The following is an 18,100-nucleotide window of genomic DNA, read 5'->3' as shown; positions in this document are numbered from 1 at the left end:
TGACTCCGGGCCTCACAGCTTTAATTCTTTGCTTGTTTGCTTACAGGTGGAAGGCAGAAATTTCAGGATATTCCTGTGATAAATGTCATAGCCCATGTTTAATGCAGTATTAGGGCAAACCCCATAAACAGTATTTGCCTCTCATGCCTCGCCATCACACCTTTTCGCACTGTGATGTTCTTGTTTAGTTTAGTTTAGGCTTCAGTGTGTTCTCTTTGAGTTCTCCATGTTTCCCTGTTTAGGTTTCTCCCATCTGCCCACTATGTTGGTTGGTGTCGTGTCTTCAGTGTGTGAGTTTACATGTCTCCTGTGTTTAAGTCTCCTTCGCCCTTTGTGTGTCTCGGTGATGTCTTTGTCTCCCTTCGTGTCCCCCTCACTCGCTCTGTCTCGTCTACTCCTCTTGTTTCCCATCTGCAGGCTTGTTCTCCCTATCCATCCCTTTCTCTGTATTTGATGCTTAGTTTTGTCCATGTCTCATCTGCAGTGTCTATTTCTCAATCGCCATGTCAGGTCTGTGTGTCTTAGTCTGCGTGTTTCCTGTTTTATTTTGACAGTCTCGCATCTCATGTTCAGTGTGTTCAGGTTGCTTCCTGCTGTCTTGTCATTATGTTTATTTCGTCCCAGCTGTGTTCCCCGTGTGTTTCCTTTTCCCTCGTCACTCTCATGTGTATTTATGGGTTTAGCTGTCATGCATTCAGTATTAGGTTGTCTGTTACGTTCACGCCATGTTTCCACGCATCCACGGCACAGTGATCGCCAAATGACGCTTTCTAAAGCATTAAAGTTTGTACTGAAAAACGGTTTCTTAATGGAAGCTTTTCAACACAGTTCTCATTGGTGACATCTGGTGGCCAAAGTATGAAGAGCAGCTTGAATCTCGAGGTTATAATGAACTGCTTTGTTCTGATTGTCTGCTCTACAGAGCTGAGCCGACAGCTTCTGTTGATGTCGGGTTATTATGTGTAAACATGTATACTTTGTGGGTGAAAAAATTACTTTCCGTCTATTTTAATAATAAATAATTTAGATGAATAAACCTTCCTTGTTTAAACATGTGCCATTCTCCTTCTGCTTGTGACTTCTTTATGTTTTTTATTAATAAAAAAAAAAAATTACGCTACATCCAAACCACAATAAGTTGCCCTGAGCACCCTGACTATGTAATTAACCAGTGGGCACGTGTGTTTATAATATACTATAACTTCTGTAATAACTACATGTATTGTGTATTTCTTATGTATATTTTTGACCTGGGAGCAGAACTGCTGATGAACTGGTTTAGGAACAGGCAGACGTCCTGTCTAACTGGCTCCATGTTTCTAATCATGTCGCACACTGGTTCACTGTGCCACAAAATCACCAAAACACACCAATGAATCACTTTGTTATAAACCATTGAATCAGGTACTGACGCAGTGATGTGACGATTGATGCCTTGGACATGATTGATCGCGTGACTCTGGTGAGACGAACCAAGCCAGTGTGTTGATTTTTTTTTAACACATGCGCCGGATTTTCATGTTCAGGCTTTCTCAAGTTTATTTTTTAGTTTTTCAAGTTTGGGTTTTGTTTGGTCTTGTATTGCTTTGATTTGTATGGAAGAGGATTAGGACCACTGGGGGGTAGGGGGGGAGTGGGCACGTCTTTTTTAAAAATCTTTTCCAGAATTCTGACCACTGCACTCATGACATTTCCACACTACTAAATATTTCACAGTCAACTGTTAGTGATATTATAACAAACCGAAATTGACTGGGAATGACAGCAGCTCAGCCATGATGTATTCGTGATGGAGCAGACGGCTGAGTTCATTAAACTCCACCGAGACAGCGGTGAAGCAAAACTGAAGGCTAGACCGTCCAATTTCACAGCCTCGCATTTCCAGCCTACGGAGGACCTGACCCACGTAGACCACGAAGGCCCACGTAGACCACGAAGGCCCACGTAGACCACGAAGGCCGGGTCCTCGGCAGGACTGCAGGATGCAGCCTATAAATTTGGACACCCCCCAAATGTTTGGGCAAATGTTTCCCCGGGGGTCTGGACACCATTTGAAGGTCATGGGTTAAGGGAGTGTGGCCAATCTCTGTGCATAGGTTTTTGGTGTTTTTTTTAATAATAATTGTTAAGGTGTAAGTGTAAAATGTAAAATTTTTAATCAGATTAATGGTCAAATGTATGTATATATTTATTTATTAAATGTGTATTGTAGAATTTTGGTGTAAGGTCAGAATTGGGAAAACTCCCCTGACAGTAACATAATAACAGCTGAGAGTTGTCATTAGATACAGCTGAACCTAACCTGACATGGTGAGACAACGGGAAAGCAAAACACAGAAAACTGAACACGGGACGCGGGACTGTCAAAGTAAAACAGGAACCAAGAGACATCCAAAGGCGCTACCTGCCATTAAATCCTCAGCCCTAGAGATAGTTAATTTTTCACAAAGATCAGTGCACATGGCTTTAGCAATGCTATCCAAATGTTCCTTACTACTCTCCCTGGAGTTGAGACCCAGTTGGACAACTTTTTGGAGAAAATCAGGAGGATCAAAAGCCTCCGACCCGGACTGTAAAGGAAGGAAACTTTGATAATGGACCCAAGTTTTCAACGTTTTGTGCTCTGATTTGTTAGTTATGTAATTTTTTTTGCCTCCCTCTTCCCGCTCCACCACAATCACAGGGCCTTGGGATAAAGGTGTGTCACCAGGGTGCAGAGGAGGCATCCCCCCCCCTCTGTCCCCTTCTGGCTGCCTCTGCCTCAATTTTATCCCACAACTTAGACATTCACATTACTCACACTCTCATTACACATACATATAGGATCTTGGGGGTGGGCACGCTACACGGAATCCAAAGTACCATCAGGGTGTACACCTCACCCCTGGCGTCGTTGCCCACCTCTCAATTTTAAATACACGTAGACATTGAGGGCTAGCAGGAGGGACTATGCACTTACCTGCTGCTCTCTGGCCGTCCGACTGTGGTCTGGAGTGTGGGGCCTCCCTGCTGCTGCGGAGTCGGGGCGGTCTGCCTCCCCCCACCGCAGGGAAAAGGGTAACACCACCTGGGTCTGGGTGCAGTTCCCCCCTCCAGGGGCAAGGGTACCTAGACCCGGTTCGTAGAGTACGCTTGGGGAGTGTGATCGTGTGTACAGCGTCTCTTTATGTCTGTCTCCACGTTGGTTGAGTGTGGAGTAAGTGCATATGAGAGCATGAGGGTGGGAATGGATGTTTGTATCTGTGTGTGCCTGTATGTCTGTGTCTATATGTCAGGTTGGGTATCAGACGCCACCTCTCTGGGGACACCTCAGGCCCTCCAAGGTTTGGAGGCCTACTTTGGAATGACGGGTCAGATTTATCCACAGGGCTATCAGGACTGGATTGATAAACGATAAAGGCGCTGCGCTGAGTAAATGCCATTGAGCCACACAGAGTTGGGTTTGGTTACGTCTATCTACAGTGGCTGGCAAAAGTATTGGGCCCCCTTGAACTTTCCCACATTTTGTCACATTACAGCCACAAACATGAATCAATGTTATTGGAATTCCACGTGAAAGACCAACACAAAGTGGTGTACACGTGAGAAGTGGAACGAAAATCATACATGATTCCAAACATTTTTTACAAATAAATAACTGCAAAGTGGGGTGTGTGTAATTATTCATAATTATTCATAATGCCTGAAACCAGCCCACTGAAGGAACAATGGGCTGGGAGGGCAGTTCCTTAATCTTTTTTTTTAAAAATTCTATTTAAATCAAATTTTTCACAAATCATGGTCACAATACATAATGAAAACGTCGCGATTATACACAAAAAACCAAAAAGAAACCCCCCCCTCCCCACCCGAGGCTCATGTAAAGAGAAACAGAACAAAACAAAAAAAAAAGTACGTCACACATCTGGAAAACACGTTTTTATATGGTCAATAAATGGGTTCCAAGTCGCAGAGAATTTTTGTTGTGATGAGAGAACTCTATCTAAGTTTTTCCAGTGGTAAAAACAAAAGCACCTCCTTTAACCACTGTATGTATGAAGGAGCCTTATCAGACTTCCAGTGGAGTAGAATACGTCTACGGGCAAGCAACGTAGCAAACGCTATGGCATTTTCCTGAGATTTACTAATTTCGTATTGAGGTGGCATAACTCCAAAAATGCCAATGCGGAAATCAAGCATTAAGTTCTGCGCACTGATGTGAGATAATACTTTAAATATATTTCCCCAGTAATTATCCAGGTTTGGACAAGACCACATCATGTGACCTTCATTTGCTGGATTGTGCCCACACCTGGGACAGGTAGGATCGGCTTCTGGGAAACATTTTGAAAGCCTCTCTATTGTATAATGAAGACGATGAAGAATTTTAAACTGAATGAAACCATGGCGAGTGCAAAGGGAGGAGGTATGTATACGATTCAAGCAAGATCTCCACTCATCATCAGATAAATCCACCCCAACGTCTTTTTCCCAATTATTTTTAGTTTTTTCCCAAGTAATAGGCCTTAAGCTCTGCATCAGTTTGTATATGACGAAGAATCGCCTTTTGCCAAAAGGATCCATTTCCAAAATGCTATCCACTTGATTTTTAGGAGGTAGGTAGGAGAATGAAGGAAACAATGTTTTTGCAAAACTTTGTATGTGCAGGTATGTGCAGTTTTTGGCAAATACCGGAAATCACTTTTTGGCACAACACCGGCTATTGCAGTAATAATACAACAGCTTCCTACCATTTTTGTGTTTCTTTTTATCGCTGTGTAACTGAGTTCAATTGAAAGCCTGCATGCGCTAGTACCTCTTGCCACAAGTTCCCAGAATCCTTTGCGGTTTTACCCCTGAATGACGTCACATTTTTGGTCTAATACCTTGAGCAATTTAGGGATTGATGCCGTTGGATTAGATATATACAGCAATAGGTCATCTGCACACAGTGATACTTTGTGCACTGTCCCGTCCCTAGAGATTCCAGCAACCTGACCGTCCTCCCTAAGAGCGATAGCTAAAGGTTCAATTACTAAGTTGAAAAGATAGGGAGATAAACTACAGCCTTGCCTGCAGCCTCTACTAAGCTGAAAAATGTCAGAGGTTACATTATTTGTCCTCACTGCCGCAACTGGAGAGGAATAAAGTATTTTAATCCATTTTCGAAACAATGGGCCAAATTCAAATGTATTTAGGACCGCATGAAGATATGGCCATTCTATACGGTCAAAGGCCTTTTCTGCATCAAGAGAAATGATCATTTCTGACTTTTCTTTTGGTTCTGATGCATATAAAATATTAAATAGGCGGCGCATATTATAAAATGACTGTCGCCCTGGTATAAAGCCGGTTTGATCAGGATTAATAATTTTTGGCAGTATGAGATTGATTCTATTAGCTAAGATTTTTGTGAGAATTTTGTAATCACAATTTAAGAGGCTCACCGGTCTGTAGGAGCTGCATTGTGAGGGATCCTTACCCTTTTTGTACAGCACAGAAATTATGGCTTGTTTCATAGTATCTGGTAATTTCTCTTGAAAGAATATTTCCTGGTATACATCTTTGAGTATTGGTGCTAGTTTGTCTATAAACATTTTATATAGTTCAATAGGGAAACCATCAGGTCCCGGTGCCTTGTTACTTTGCATTGATTTAATTGCTTCAACAATTTCACTAATGGTTATCTCTCTATCAATTTCTGTTCTGTCATTTACCGATTTTTGTGGAATCGATAATCTATCAAGCATTTCAGCAACCTTGTTTTCATCAACTGGATCTGAAGTATAAAGATTGGAATAGAACATTTTAAACTGGTCATTAATGGTTTTCGGATCAGACGTCTTTTCTCCAGAGGTTTTACAGATTTCAGAAATCGTGTTAGCTGATATGGATTGCTTAATTTGATGTGCCAAAAGTTTTCCGGCTCTTTCCCCATGTTCATAGAACTTTTGCCTTGATTTGAAAAATAAACGTTCTGTTTGCTGAATGGACCGAATTTTGTATTCTGAATTTAGTAATAATTTTCTCTTATAGAGGTCTGGTGTTGGATTTTCTGTATATAAGCAATCAATCTCTTTTATACTGTTGGCTAGGTTGTTCATTTGTTGTAAGTATTTCTTTTTTTGAAATGATACATATGAAATTATCTGGCCTCTAAGATAGGCCTTTAATGCCTCCCATACAACAGTCATTTTCATCCCTTGGGTTTGATTTGTCTCTAAGAAAAACTGTATTTGCTCAGAGACCATTTTTTTAAATGAGTCTTTAGTTAGGAGTAAAGGATCAAGTCGCCAGGCCGGTTTTTGACTTAAGCGTTCATAAAAATTTACATCTAATTGTACTGGACTATGGTCTGAGATAACAATAGAGTTGTATTGGCAATCTGAAACCTTGGGAAGAATTCTACTATCTACAACACTGGTGAGAAAAATGAGAATTGTTTAGATGCAGGATTTTTGTTCCTCCAGGGGTCAAAAAAAGCATAAGATTGCATAAAGGATTTTAGAACATTACCCGCTTTTGAAATTTTGCTATCAGGTTTTGGGTTTGATCTGTCAAGTTGAGGATTAAGTACGCAGTTAAAGTCACCACCCAGTATCAAATGGGACTCTGTTAAATCTGGCAGGTGTTTTAAAAAGGTACAATAAAAATTTGGGTCGTCCCAGTTTGGTCCGTATACATTTGCAAGAATTACTTGTTTCCCATACAACCTGCCCTGTATAATAATATATCTCCCTCTGGTATCCGCCACAGTTGATAGTGGAATAAATGGAATCCCCTTCACAATTAGAATAGCCACACCCCGTGATCTTTCCTCAAATTTTGAGCTAAATATTTGGCTTATCCATGTTTTTTTTAAGTTGAATTTGTTCACTTGATCGGAGGTGTGTTTCCTGCAGATATACAACATCGGATCTCAATGATTTTAAATGAGTAAAAACCCTTGTGCGTTTAACCGGATTATTTATACCTTTAACATTCCAGCGTATAAAACAAAGAGGCAGATGACTTTGTGAGCTTACCATTCAGGTACAAAAATGCAGGTGCAGAAAAAATATGTCCCAACCTCTGGAACCCCCCCCCCCCCCCCCCCCGCCCAAAAAAAAGAGGGGGAGAAAGAGAAGGAAAATAAAGGGAAAAATAAATAAATAAATAAAACGAGCCTCAAAACCCCATGCTGATCTACTATTATCCCTGAGATCGCAACCCTCCAGGCTAGGATAGCACAGTGACTAAACATACTGTTAACCATCAAACAGCCCCTCAACTGGGCAAATATATAACATTTAATAACTAAACTAAATTCCAAAACTTATATTTTCCACTTTCCCCGTGTTTATTCTAACCAAATGCCCCAGAATAACAGCAATATCTCGAACATATCAAAAATCGGAACAAAGTAGGAAGGCAGAGTATTCATAATAAATTCTTCCTCCTAGCGTTTTTCCCGCTCGGTTGCAGGGTCCGCTTTTCTGCAAAGTCGTCTCCACTTGGGTCGGTCAAGGGCGTCGGTCAGATCGGCTTCGATCTTCTTCACGTCGTCCTTGATTCGGTCCATCCATCTCCGCTTTGGTCTGCCTCTAGGTCGACGTCCTTGGGGGCTGAGCCGCAGTGCTGTTCTCACCACTGAGTTCTCATCGCTCCGTACCACATGTCCGTACCACCGCAGCCTCGCTTCTTGCATCTTATCTGTGATTGGCGCGATGCCCATCCTCTTTCTAACGTCGGTGTTCATGACGTGGTCCCATCGTGTCAGGCCTAGGCACCATCGCAGCATCCGCATTTCCATCGTGTGAAGGGCTTGTTCGTGCTTTGCGGTGGCTGGCCAGCACTCGGATCCATAGAGGGCGACGGGGCGCACTACACTCTTGTAGATCTTTGACTTGAGGCGATTGGGCATTCTTTGGTCACACAGGACGCCGGTGACTTGGCGCCATTTCATCCACGCTGCGTTGATCCTGGCTCGTACATCTAGTAGGATATCGCCGTCATTGCTGATCATCGATCCGAGGTATTTGAAATGAGGTACTTTCGCCAGATCTTCTCCATCGACGCTGATCGTGCCGTCGGTCTGGGGGCCAGCCTCTAAGTATTCGGTCTTGTTGGTGTTGAGCCTCAGGCCGAAGTCAGCTAGGCGAGTCTTCCACTGCTGCGTTTGGTATTGCAGTTCTATTCGCGATTCATCGGCCAGGAAGACATCGTCGGCGTAGAGAAGTGTCCAGGGATGGGGTGACTGGAGATCTGCCGTCGCAGTGTCCATGCAAAGGATGAAGAGCAGCGGGGAGAGTGCCGAGCCTTGGTGGACGCCCACATTGATGTTAAAGGGCGGCGATGTTCCCACTGGGTTTCTGACCACGCTGGTGACTTGTCGGTAGAGGAGCTTTGTCCAGTTGACGTAGGCTTCAGGAACTCCATGTGATCGCAGGGAGTGCCAGATGAGGTCGTGTGGGACACGGTCAAACGCCTTTTCCAAGTCGAGGAAGGCCATGTGGATGGTCTTGGACTTCTCTCGGTGCTTCTCCAAAAGCAGGCGGGCAGCATGGATGGCGTCCATCGTGCCACGCCCCCTGATGAAGCCACATTGGTTGGGCGTTAAGTTGACGATTTCTCGCATCCTGGCGTCGATGATCCGTTCGAAAACCTTCATAGTATGGCTTAGGAGTCGGATCGGGCGGTCGTTGGAGCATTCAGCCACATCGCCTTTCCCTTTCCAGATGGGCACCGTTATGCTGGTTATGCACCGTTTAATAAATTAAATCAAGATTATTATACCTTCCGGCCTTTTATGAATATGGCCCAATTAGTTACTTGACTTCTCCCCAACACAGACGTATAACAATGTCCCTTGAGTTCAAACAATCGCACATGTGAAGTCCGCAGCTGGACTGGCCATCAGGCATACCGGGCATTAGCCCGGTGGGCCGCTGGCGATTTTTTGTTTTTATGGGCCAATCGATTTTTTTTTTTGGGAAGGGTATAAATAATGAAAGGTGTTGGATTGGCCAATTGGTCATGATCGACTCTGGGCTGGACCAATTACAGCCGAGGAGGTCGGATGCACCCTCCCCCTTGTTTAGCAATCTTATAGACGAACTAAAGAAAATGGAGAACAAAAAAAGGAAAGAAGGTGCAGAAAAAATTAGGGCCAAAAAGAAACTTCAGGCAGACGCTGCCAAATGTGTAAAAATAACTGAAGTGTTTGGCGGTAGCTATGGCATAGCTTCCACAGATTTAGCAACATCAGCAAGTGGTGGAGGCCAGCAGGTGGATAAGGGAAAGGGGAGGCAAGAGGAGGAGAGACGCGAGGCGGCCGCCGGTCATAGTGGCAGAGGAACTGAACTTCAGGTAAGAAGTTATGACCTGCTGTCTATCTGTGTCAGATATAAACCAAGTTTAGTTGGAGTTTGTTTTCGTTGTGCTGACTTTTTACAGGCGCTTAGAATAACTGGTACTGCTACTAGCTAGCATGACGGAGCTTATATACTGCTGGGCGGGTGCTATGAAGTTACTGATAGTACATTTTATTTTATGCTTAAGGTTAGTTTCTCAAACTCCTCAAAATCTTAACAAATTGTGCCAATCCTTACATGTTGCACCAGCTGATTTATCATCAAAAGTGGAGAAGTCTGTGACAGGAGACAGAAGAGCAGCAGAGAGAGATGGAGAGATGACTTTATGTCATCCATGAGGGATGCATTTGACATATGTTTCACATATTATAGCCCAACAAGTTACTCATAGCAATTTAAATACGAGCAATCAGTTTTTGGCACAACGCCGGCTATTGCGGTTAATAATACAACAGCTTCTTGCCATTTTTTGTGTTTCTTTTTATCGCTGTGTAACTGAGTTCAATTGAAAGCCTGCGTGCGCTAGTACCTCTTGCCACAAGTTCCCAGAATCCTTTGCGGTTTTACCCCTGAATGACGTCACATTTTTGGTGGGCCGGTCTCTAGTCAAAATGCAGATTTTTTGTCCCAGTCCAGCCCTGATGAAGTCCAACTTATCTCTTCTCACTCGGCTGTACCTCTCACGGCCGTAGTAAGTCTTTTTTGATAAAGTCTATTGCAGCCGCTGGGTCGGTGAAACGATTGTCCTGTCCCGTAGGTGAAGTGATGCGGAGAACAGCTGGAAACAAAAGTCCAAACTTAACGCGAGCGCAGCCTCGGAGCAAACGTTTAGCCTCCATAAAAGCAGCTCGTTTCTTTGCCACCATTGCTGTAAAATCAGGAAAAATGCTTATCTTCATGTCCTGCAGCAGCAATGGCTGCGACTTGGCGGCCCTCTGGAAAACCTCTTCCTTCTCTTGGTAATAGTGAAACTTCACCACGATCGCCCTGGGGGAGTTTCCCTGTTGACCCAAGCTTCGATGAGCGCGGTCCAGCATCGGAGTAAAATCGAGGCCCAGTATGTCTTTCAGCATTGTAGCAATAACTGCCGTAGGTTTCCCGGTGTTTTCAAAGCCCTCCTTCACCCCTACAATGCGTGCATTGCACCGGCGTTGTCGCCCCTCGATGTCGTCCAACTTGCTGGTCCGATTTCAGCTTGCTAACCTCGTTTTCCAACTCCACTGTCCGGTCTGAATAAGTATTCAAACCAAACTCTACACTTTCCAAACGGGTGTCTTGCTTCTCCAGATCTTCTTTGATTGTGTCTATTTTATCATTTAAATCTTTCGTGCTTGAATCGATACGGTCCAATATCCTCTTTTCAGAGCTAGCAATAGCTCTCATAATCTCACTCATGTCATGGGATGGTGCCTCCGGTCTGTCCTCAGCATGGTCCGAGGCTTTTGCGGCCTGCTCTTTCCCCGATCTAGTTTTGCTCATATTTCGTACAACGGAGCTTTGAAGATGTAAAAAGTGCCTCAGAGCAGCACACGGGCGTGTTATCGTACTATTATTAAAAGTTCATTAGTTTTGGAGCAATGAAATTATGAAAAAAGTTAGTCCATTGAGGAGCCCTGTTACAACACGTCTTCCCATGGCTACCAGACACACCCTCTCCCCCTCATGGTTGCTTCTTTTGCAGGATGTGGAGCAAAAGATGGCAGTTCCTTAATCTTAAAGTCAGTATGGTTTACTGAAGATACATAAACAGGGTGCACCTTTAAGACCGATTGTCTGCATGATCAACTCGGTCACCTATAACATCTCCAAGTTTCTGGCTTCGATCCTCAACCCGCTGGTGGGCAGCTCTGAAAACCACATCCAGAACACCCTGGATTTTGTTGAGAAGGAGGCAGATGAAACCATGGTCTCGTACGACGTTACATCTCTCTTCACTTGCATCCCAGTCACGGAAGCGTTGGAGGTAGTCCGTAAGAGATTACAGTATGACACCAACCTCAGCAACAGGACCACTCTCAGCATCGACCAAGTGTGTTTGAACTGTGTCTTCATTCCACCTACTTCACATACAAGAGTCAGTGCTACAGGCAGAAACATGGGTGTGCCATGGGCTCCCAGTTTCACCCATCGAGGCCAATTTGTACATGGAAGAAGTGGAAAAGAGGGCTTTGCTATCCTACCCTGGAACACCACCAAGCCATTGGTTCAGGTATGTGGATGACACCTGGGTGACAATCAAAGATCAGGATGTACCACATTTCACGGATCACATTAACTCGGTGGACCGACACATCAAATTCACCAGGGAGGATATGAACAGTGGCAGGTTAGCCTTCTTAGACTGTGAGATTTCCATCAGTAATGGGGGACATCTACAAGCTGACGTGTACCGTAAACCTGCACATACGGATCAGTATCTAAGATTTGACTCTCATCATCCACTGGAGCACAAACTGGGCGTCATCAGGACGCTACAACACAGAGCGAACACCATCCCCACTGACACAGCAGCCAGGGAGGCAGAAGAACATCAAGAAGGCCCTGAGTAAGTGTGGTTATCCCAGCTGGACTTTTGTCAAAGAAAGCTCCAGCCGATCCAGGAGAGAAGGACAACCGCTGCCCAAGCAAAAACCTGTAGTGATCCCGTACGTGTCAGGAGTATCGGAGCAGCTGAGACACATTTTTTCTAAACACCGGGTCTCTGTGGCTTTTAAACCCCAAAACATACTGCGCCAAAAACTGGTCCACCCCAAGGATCGGGTCCCCTGACACACACAGAGTAACAGAGTGTACGCTGGTAAGTGCAGGAGGATTGGCAGGATTTATACATCGGGGAATTTAAACAACCTCTGGCTAAGAGGACGGCACAACCCAGAAGAGCCACCTCGTCAGGCCAGGACTCTGCAGTCTATTCACACCTACAGGCCAGTGGACACTCTTTCAATGATGAGGATGTAACATCCTGGACAGGGAGGAACGCTGGTTTCAGGGCGGAGTCAAGGAGGCCATTTACGAGAAAAGGGAAAGACCATCTCTGAATTGAGGAGGGGCCTAAGGGTACATCTGTCACCATCTTACATGCTGTGATTGCAGCCATTCCCCAACTCTCTGTGATTGGGACTCATTTGCATAATTATGATTAAGGAACTGACCTCCCAGCCCATTGTTCCTTCAGTGGGCTGGTTTCAGTCATTATGCAAATGTACTGTTGATAAGATTGAGACCTGCAGTCAGCTGAGTCTGAAGACGTCACCTGGATGAGTGAGAAAATGTTTCTCCCGCTGAAAACGTCCAGATGAACAGAATCAACTTTTGGAGATTTACTTACTTGGCTGATTGAGCATCAAGACGTTTCATCATGACAACTCTAAACCAATACAATCCTTTTGCTCCACCTCTCGTCATTCCCCACGGAGCTTTGACAGGACTGCTGACCACAGTGTTTTAGCCGGTCTGCCCAGGGCGGCTAACACTGTTGTTCAGTCTGACACCACCGATGTCATTCAAGGCTATCCATATCTCGCCTTTATACCTCATTGACCTGGTTCAGATCACCATCCCTTCCCCCCAGCTAGCCACCGTGGGGCGCAGGGCTTTCTGCTGCTCTGCCCCCCGTCTTTGGAACTCTCTTCCTTCTGAGATAAGAAACATCACTTCCCTCCCTCTTTTTAAGTCCAGACTCAAAACTCACCTGTTCACATTAGTCTATTCCACATGCATTTTCCATCCTGCCACTTTCATTTATTTGCTCAACGTTTTATCCTTATTATTTTGTAAATTGTTATGTTTGTTGTTGTTATTGATTGTGTACAGTGTCCTTGAGTGTTTTGAAAGGCGATTTATTAAATAAATTGTATTATTATTATTATCATTATTATTAGAAGAGATGTAAGATTTGTTTGATATGCAAGTACAAAACTCTTTGTCCAGCATCATATTTCCCAAATCCGTCCAGCGGGACAGATCGGAGTCTTTGTCGGACCAACTCTGGCCCCGAACCTAATGTTTGACATCCCTGATCATAACGTTTGTTTTCAGCAGCATCAAAGCACAGGGCAAACTTCATAACGCTGATACGTTTTTCTTCATTGTAAATGCTTACAGACACAAACTCACTCACTGCACACTTTAACACACAGACACACACACATGCACAAACACACACACAGCAAAATGACCTGATCCAGAAGAAAAGACTGTCAGAACTCTTTTTGCCTCCTATTATTGTCAGAAAGCTTTCAGGAAGGCTGTACAGAAGCATGACGGACCCGACCACAGCCGCCCTCCTCTGGGGAACAGGAACCTGCCGGCCACTACCTGCTCCCACTGGAGGAGTGGGTATGGGTGCACAGGTAGGCAGTGTCGATGCAGGCCTCACCGTAGAGACCGGCCACTTCCATGGGGAGCTGACAGACTTTCTATTAGCTGCATCCGGTGCTTAGACCGGTCCTGCAGCTGGTCCCACTGGCTGGCCCCGTGTTGGTTCCACCACGCCACACTCCTGGCTATCAGCACCACTGTAGATGCATGTTGGACCCAACCACATTGTAACACATTCAGAATACATGTCTTTATTTCCAGTTGCTGTACACTCCAACGCACTTGGCTGCAGCCTTGCAGCTGCCAGCCACACATCAACAACAACAACACCAGGACCCAGTACAGTCCCTCGGGAAAGACCAAAGAGCTGTCATGTTATTTTGTCTTATTCAAATAAAACATACACTAAAATTAGAGACTGTTCGTTTCTTTGGAAGTGAACAAACTTACAAATTTAGCAGGAGGAAGTGAATTTTTCCCTCACTGTAACGGTGTGTTCACACCGAACGCGATGGACGCGAATAAAACGCCCCAAACGCCCCTAATTTGACGCGTGTACATTCGCGTCTCAACGCGTGTCCAAGAAAAATCCATCGCGCGTCAAAATATGATATTTTGACGCGCGTGAACCGGGAATGTGGGAGGGAGTTGTGCCAGACCTGGTTTTGCAAGATGGCAGCTATCGAGCTAGCGCTTGAAGAGAGAGTCTCCCTTCTCTATGTACTGTGGAGAGCAGAGCAGCAGCGTAAAAGACGTCCTCGCTGTACCTGGGTCCATCAGGTCCTCCAGGCGCGTGAGCAGTTTGGTGAGTTTCACCATTTGCTCCAGGAGCTGCGCCTGGATGACGGCAGATTCCAGCGATATCATCGTCTGTCACCCGGCCAGTTTGAGGACCTGCTTTCCCGTGTCGGTCCCAGAATCGCCCGCCTAGACACCAATTACAGGCGCTCAATCCCACCTGCAGAGCGCCTGTCCGTCTGCCTGAGGTTAGTAAAAGTGGTCAATACGGTAGTCCTTTATTGATACCTGTGCTAATATATGCTAAACCAGCCATTTATACACTGCTAACATGGATGTGCTATGCTAACAGTGAATGCTGTCGGTGTTTACTGATGGCATAGCACATCCATGTTAGCAGTGTATCGTGTATACACTGCTAACATGGATGTGCTATAACAGTGAATGCTGTCGGCGTGTATAAACTATCGTTTATACACTGCTAACATGGATGTGCTATGCTAACAGTGAATGCTGTCGGCGTTTACTGATGGCATAGCACATCCATGTTAGCAGTGTATCGTGTATACACTGCTAACATGGATGTGCTATAACAGTGAATGCTGTCGGCGTGTATAAACTATCGTTTATACACTGCTAACATGGATGTGCTATGCTAACAGTGAATGCTGTCGGCGTTTACTGATGGCATAGCACATCCATGTTAGCAGTGTATCGTGTATACACTGCTAACATGGATGTGCTATAACAGTGAATGCTGTCGGCGTGTATAAACTATCGTTTATACACTGCTAACATGGATGTGCTATGCTAACAGTGAATGCTGTCGGCGTTTACTGATGGCATAGCACATCCATGTTAGCAGTGTATCGTGTATACACTGCTAACATGGATGTGCTATGCTAACAGTGAATGCTCTCGGTGTTTACCGATAGCAAACTGGTACTGTTTATAATATTTCTAGTGATACTCAGATGGTCTCATCAAGTCCCGATTTAATTTAATTCGATTTATGCTGTTATCAGTGGTTGAATGATAGCATGGCTGTGGTGTCATAGGTATGGTGAGCCAGATCATCCCCCAGGTAGCGACGGCCATCTGGGACTGTCTAGTGGACGATTTCACGGCTGTGCCTTCAACTGAAGACTGGCGGTCCATCGCAGAGGGATTCCAGGAGCGCTGGAACTTCCCCCTCTGTTGTGGAGCTCTGGATGGGAAGCACGTCCAGACGAAGGCACCCCCCAACTCAGGATCCATGTTCCACAACTACAAGGGAACTTTCTCCTTTTTAAAATTTTCTTAATAAATGGATCTCTACTCCAAAATAACCTAACCTCTCTTTATTCTCTTAAGTAACTTGTCTTCACTATGTTCCTATAACCAGTGTGATGCAAAAGTTTGAGCAACCTTATTAATAGTCATTATTTTCCTGTATGAATCGGTTACAGTAAAAAATGTCAATTACATATATCATATAGGAGACACACACATTGATATACACTACATATTTATGTTATTTCTCTTTTTATGTGTTGCCAATATATGCACCTGCTTTATTTAGTGTAAAGTTATTGCACACTTTCTGTAAATCCAGTGAACTGCATTTCACTTCTCAAATATCACTGTGTGTGTCTCCTATATGATGTATTTAACTGACAATTTAAATTGTGACAAATAACGATTTGTACAGGACAATGATGGCTATTAACAAGGTTGCCCAAACTTTTGCATCCCACTGTATCAGTATATTTTGTCATTAGTATAATATGAAATAAATTCTACTTGTGTCAAGTCGGGTGCCAATATTTGCTGTGTAGTAGAACAGAGACATTTGTCATTATAAATGTTTATTTGATAAAATATATAAATTCAGTAATAAAAAGATTCAACATAAATATATAAAATTTAACTATTTACAGAGAGACAGGAATAAAAAGGACCCAGCTTGGAGTGGAAGAGCCTCAGGGGAGAAGGAGGAGAAGAATAAGAACATTGTTTCTGCCCTGGAGAGCTGCTGCCTCATCAGAAAACTACTGATCATTAGGGTCCAATGTTTCCAAATTTAGCACAGCTGTGCTGTTGTCAAAAACTAATTTATGAATTTGGAATTTCACGAATTCTCGTGTCTGAGGCGGCATGCTCTCCAGAGCAGGAACAAGGCCGAGGAGGAAATACTCTGTTGCAGACGGGCGTGGCCTCTTTAGGGACTCCAGGATAGCCAGCTCCACCGCCGATGGACCATCCTGGGACCCTTCCCTCGACCGCCTTCGAGCTCTCCTCCTCTGTGGGCCTGTAAAAAACAGAACAAAACACCACAAAGAAATGAGAAGGCTGCTACTAGATTGTCATTTTCAAAATTGAAAAAAAAACAGGATATGAACAGATTGGTTGTAGATATTTAGTAAAGGTGATCACAAGGGAATCCAAGCAAGTAAAAAGCTATCAGTGCTTGATGTTCATACCTGTGGGTGCAGCAGCAGGAGTGGAGGGACCAGGGACTGGGGAGTCAGGAGAAGCAACAGGGGAGGACTCTGCTGCATGATAACTTGACTCTATCAAGACAATATTAAATGTTAACAGGTTGAAGACAATAGTCATAGAGAATATTATATTATTATATACTTATTATTATATACAGTGGTCTCCCATTTATTGCAGCACATGAACAGTAGTCACAGTTCTCACAAGTTGATTCTCAAAGTGCAAACCTTTGTCGATTTTAAAACGTAAAAGTATTATGCCGCGCTTTTTCTCCGTCTGCGGCGCCACTTTTGTGCGCCTTTTTTGCTCCCGGTGCAGGTGTCTATTTCCGAATGAGGGTCATAGTTATGAGTGTTTTTGTGCTGTTTTTTTCTATTTGAAGTGATGGTTATCAAAACCAAACATGATAAGTTTGGCAAGCGCAGGAGACACGACACGGAGGAGATTTGTCATTTGGGCTGCAGAATGCAATGCGCATCGTTGAAAGCTGTACGGTGCAATAAAAAAAATCAGCGAAAAGGCGAAGCGGTGACGGATGAACAGCGGGACTACTTTATACTGTTTATTAATAAACAAAATATATTCCTGTATGACAACACGCATAAATTAACTGCCTACATTAATTAATTGTAAACATACCTTCTGACTGACACTCCCCTGCTGCCTCTTCGGGCTGTCCCTGGTCCTCGGGGGAGAAGTTCTCCACGGTCCGCACCATATTTCCGCTGGTCTCCCGCGGGGTGAGGAAGGGGTCCAGAAACCCCATGACCGCGAAGAACTTCCATCTCCTCCCCGATCCTGCTGCAGACCCACTCCTCTTCTCCTTCTCTGACCTCTTCTCCTTATTATAGGTGTCCCTGAGGCTCTTCCACTTTCTCCTGCAGATGTCCTCTGAATAAACGCATTATCTGGTTAGCGGAAAGGTATTTGTACAACAGTGGGAAAATCGCGGGACAGTAGGCGCGCTTGCTAGCTTTTGCACGGCTTCATCGGGTCAGTCTGAAAATTAAAAAGAAGAAGGAATGAACTTACCAGGTTGCCCGATCTCCTCACTTATGTGTCTCCAAGCTAGGTCCTTTTTATTCCTGTCTCGGTAGAAATAGGAGCTGGCATCATATAGCTCGGGGTGGTTAGCCACGGCGCTGATCAGCTTTTCCTCCATACTGAATGAAGAATGAAGGGCTTTGGCTGGATCTGCCCCTTTGACCTAGGTCAGAGCCACGTCACCA

General features: G+C 44.4%; 1 protein-coding gene and 1 long non-coding RNA gene across 2 annotated transcripts; one reads left to right on the top strand and one right to left on the bottom strand.

Moving 5' to 3' along the window:
• The first annotated feature begins 14,606 nt into the window (after positions 1-14,606).
• On the top strand, positions 14,607-15,718 carry LOC113008216 (uncharacterized). The gene is made up of 2 exons (XR_003269995.1): positions 14,607-14,638; positions 15,449-15,718. It is a non-coding gene; the product is annotated as an uncharacterized LOC113008216 (long non-coding RNA).
• A 607-nt stretch (positions 15,719-16,325) lies between these two features.
• LOC113007955 (uncharacterized) lies at positions 16,326-18,100 on the bottom strand. Its single transcript, XM_026145038.1, has 4 exons — positions 17,904-18,100; positions 17,511-17,762; positions 16,853-16,942; positions 16,326-16,680 (listed from the first exon to the last, which is right to left on the bottom strand). The coding sequence occupies exons 1-4, from the start codon at positions 18,031-18,033 to the stop codon at positions 16,421-16,423; spliced, it is 732 nt and encodes a 243-aa protein (XP_026000823.1). The 5' UTR covers positions 18,034-18,100; the 3' UTR covers positions 16,326-16,420.

This window comes from Astatotilapia calliptera, chromosome 16 (genome assembly GCF_900246225.1).
Source record: "Astatotilapia calliptera chromosome 16, fAstCal1.2, whole genome shotgun sequence".
Classification (NCBI taxonomy): Eukaryota; Metazoa; Chordata; class Actinopteri; order Cichliformes; family Cichlidae; genus Astatotilapia; species Astatotilapia calliptera.
This window is presented reverse-complemented; position numbering and strand designations above follow the sequence as displayed.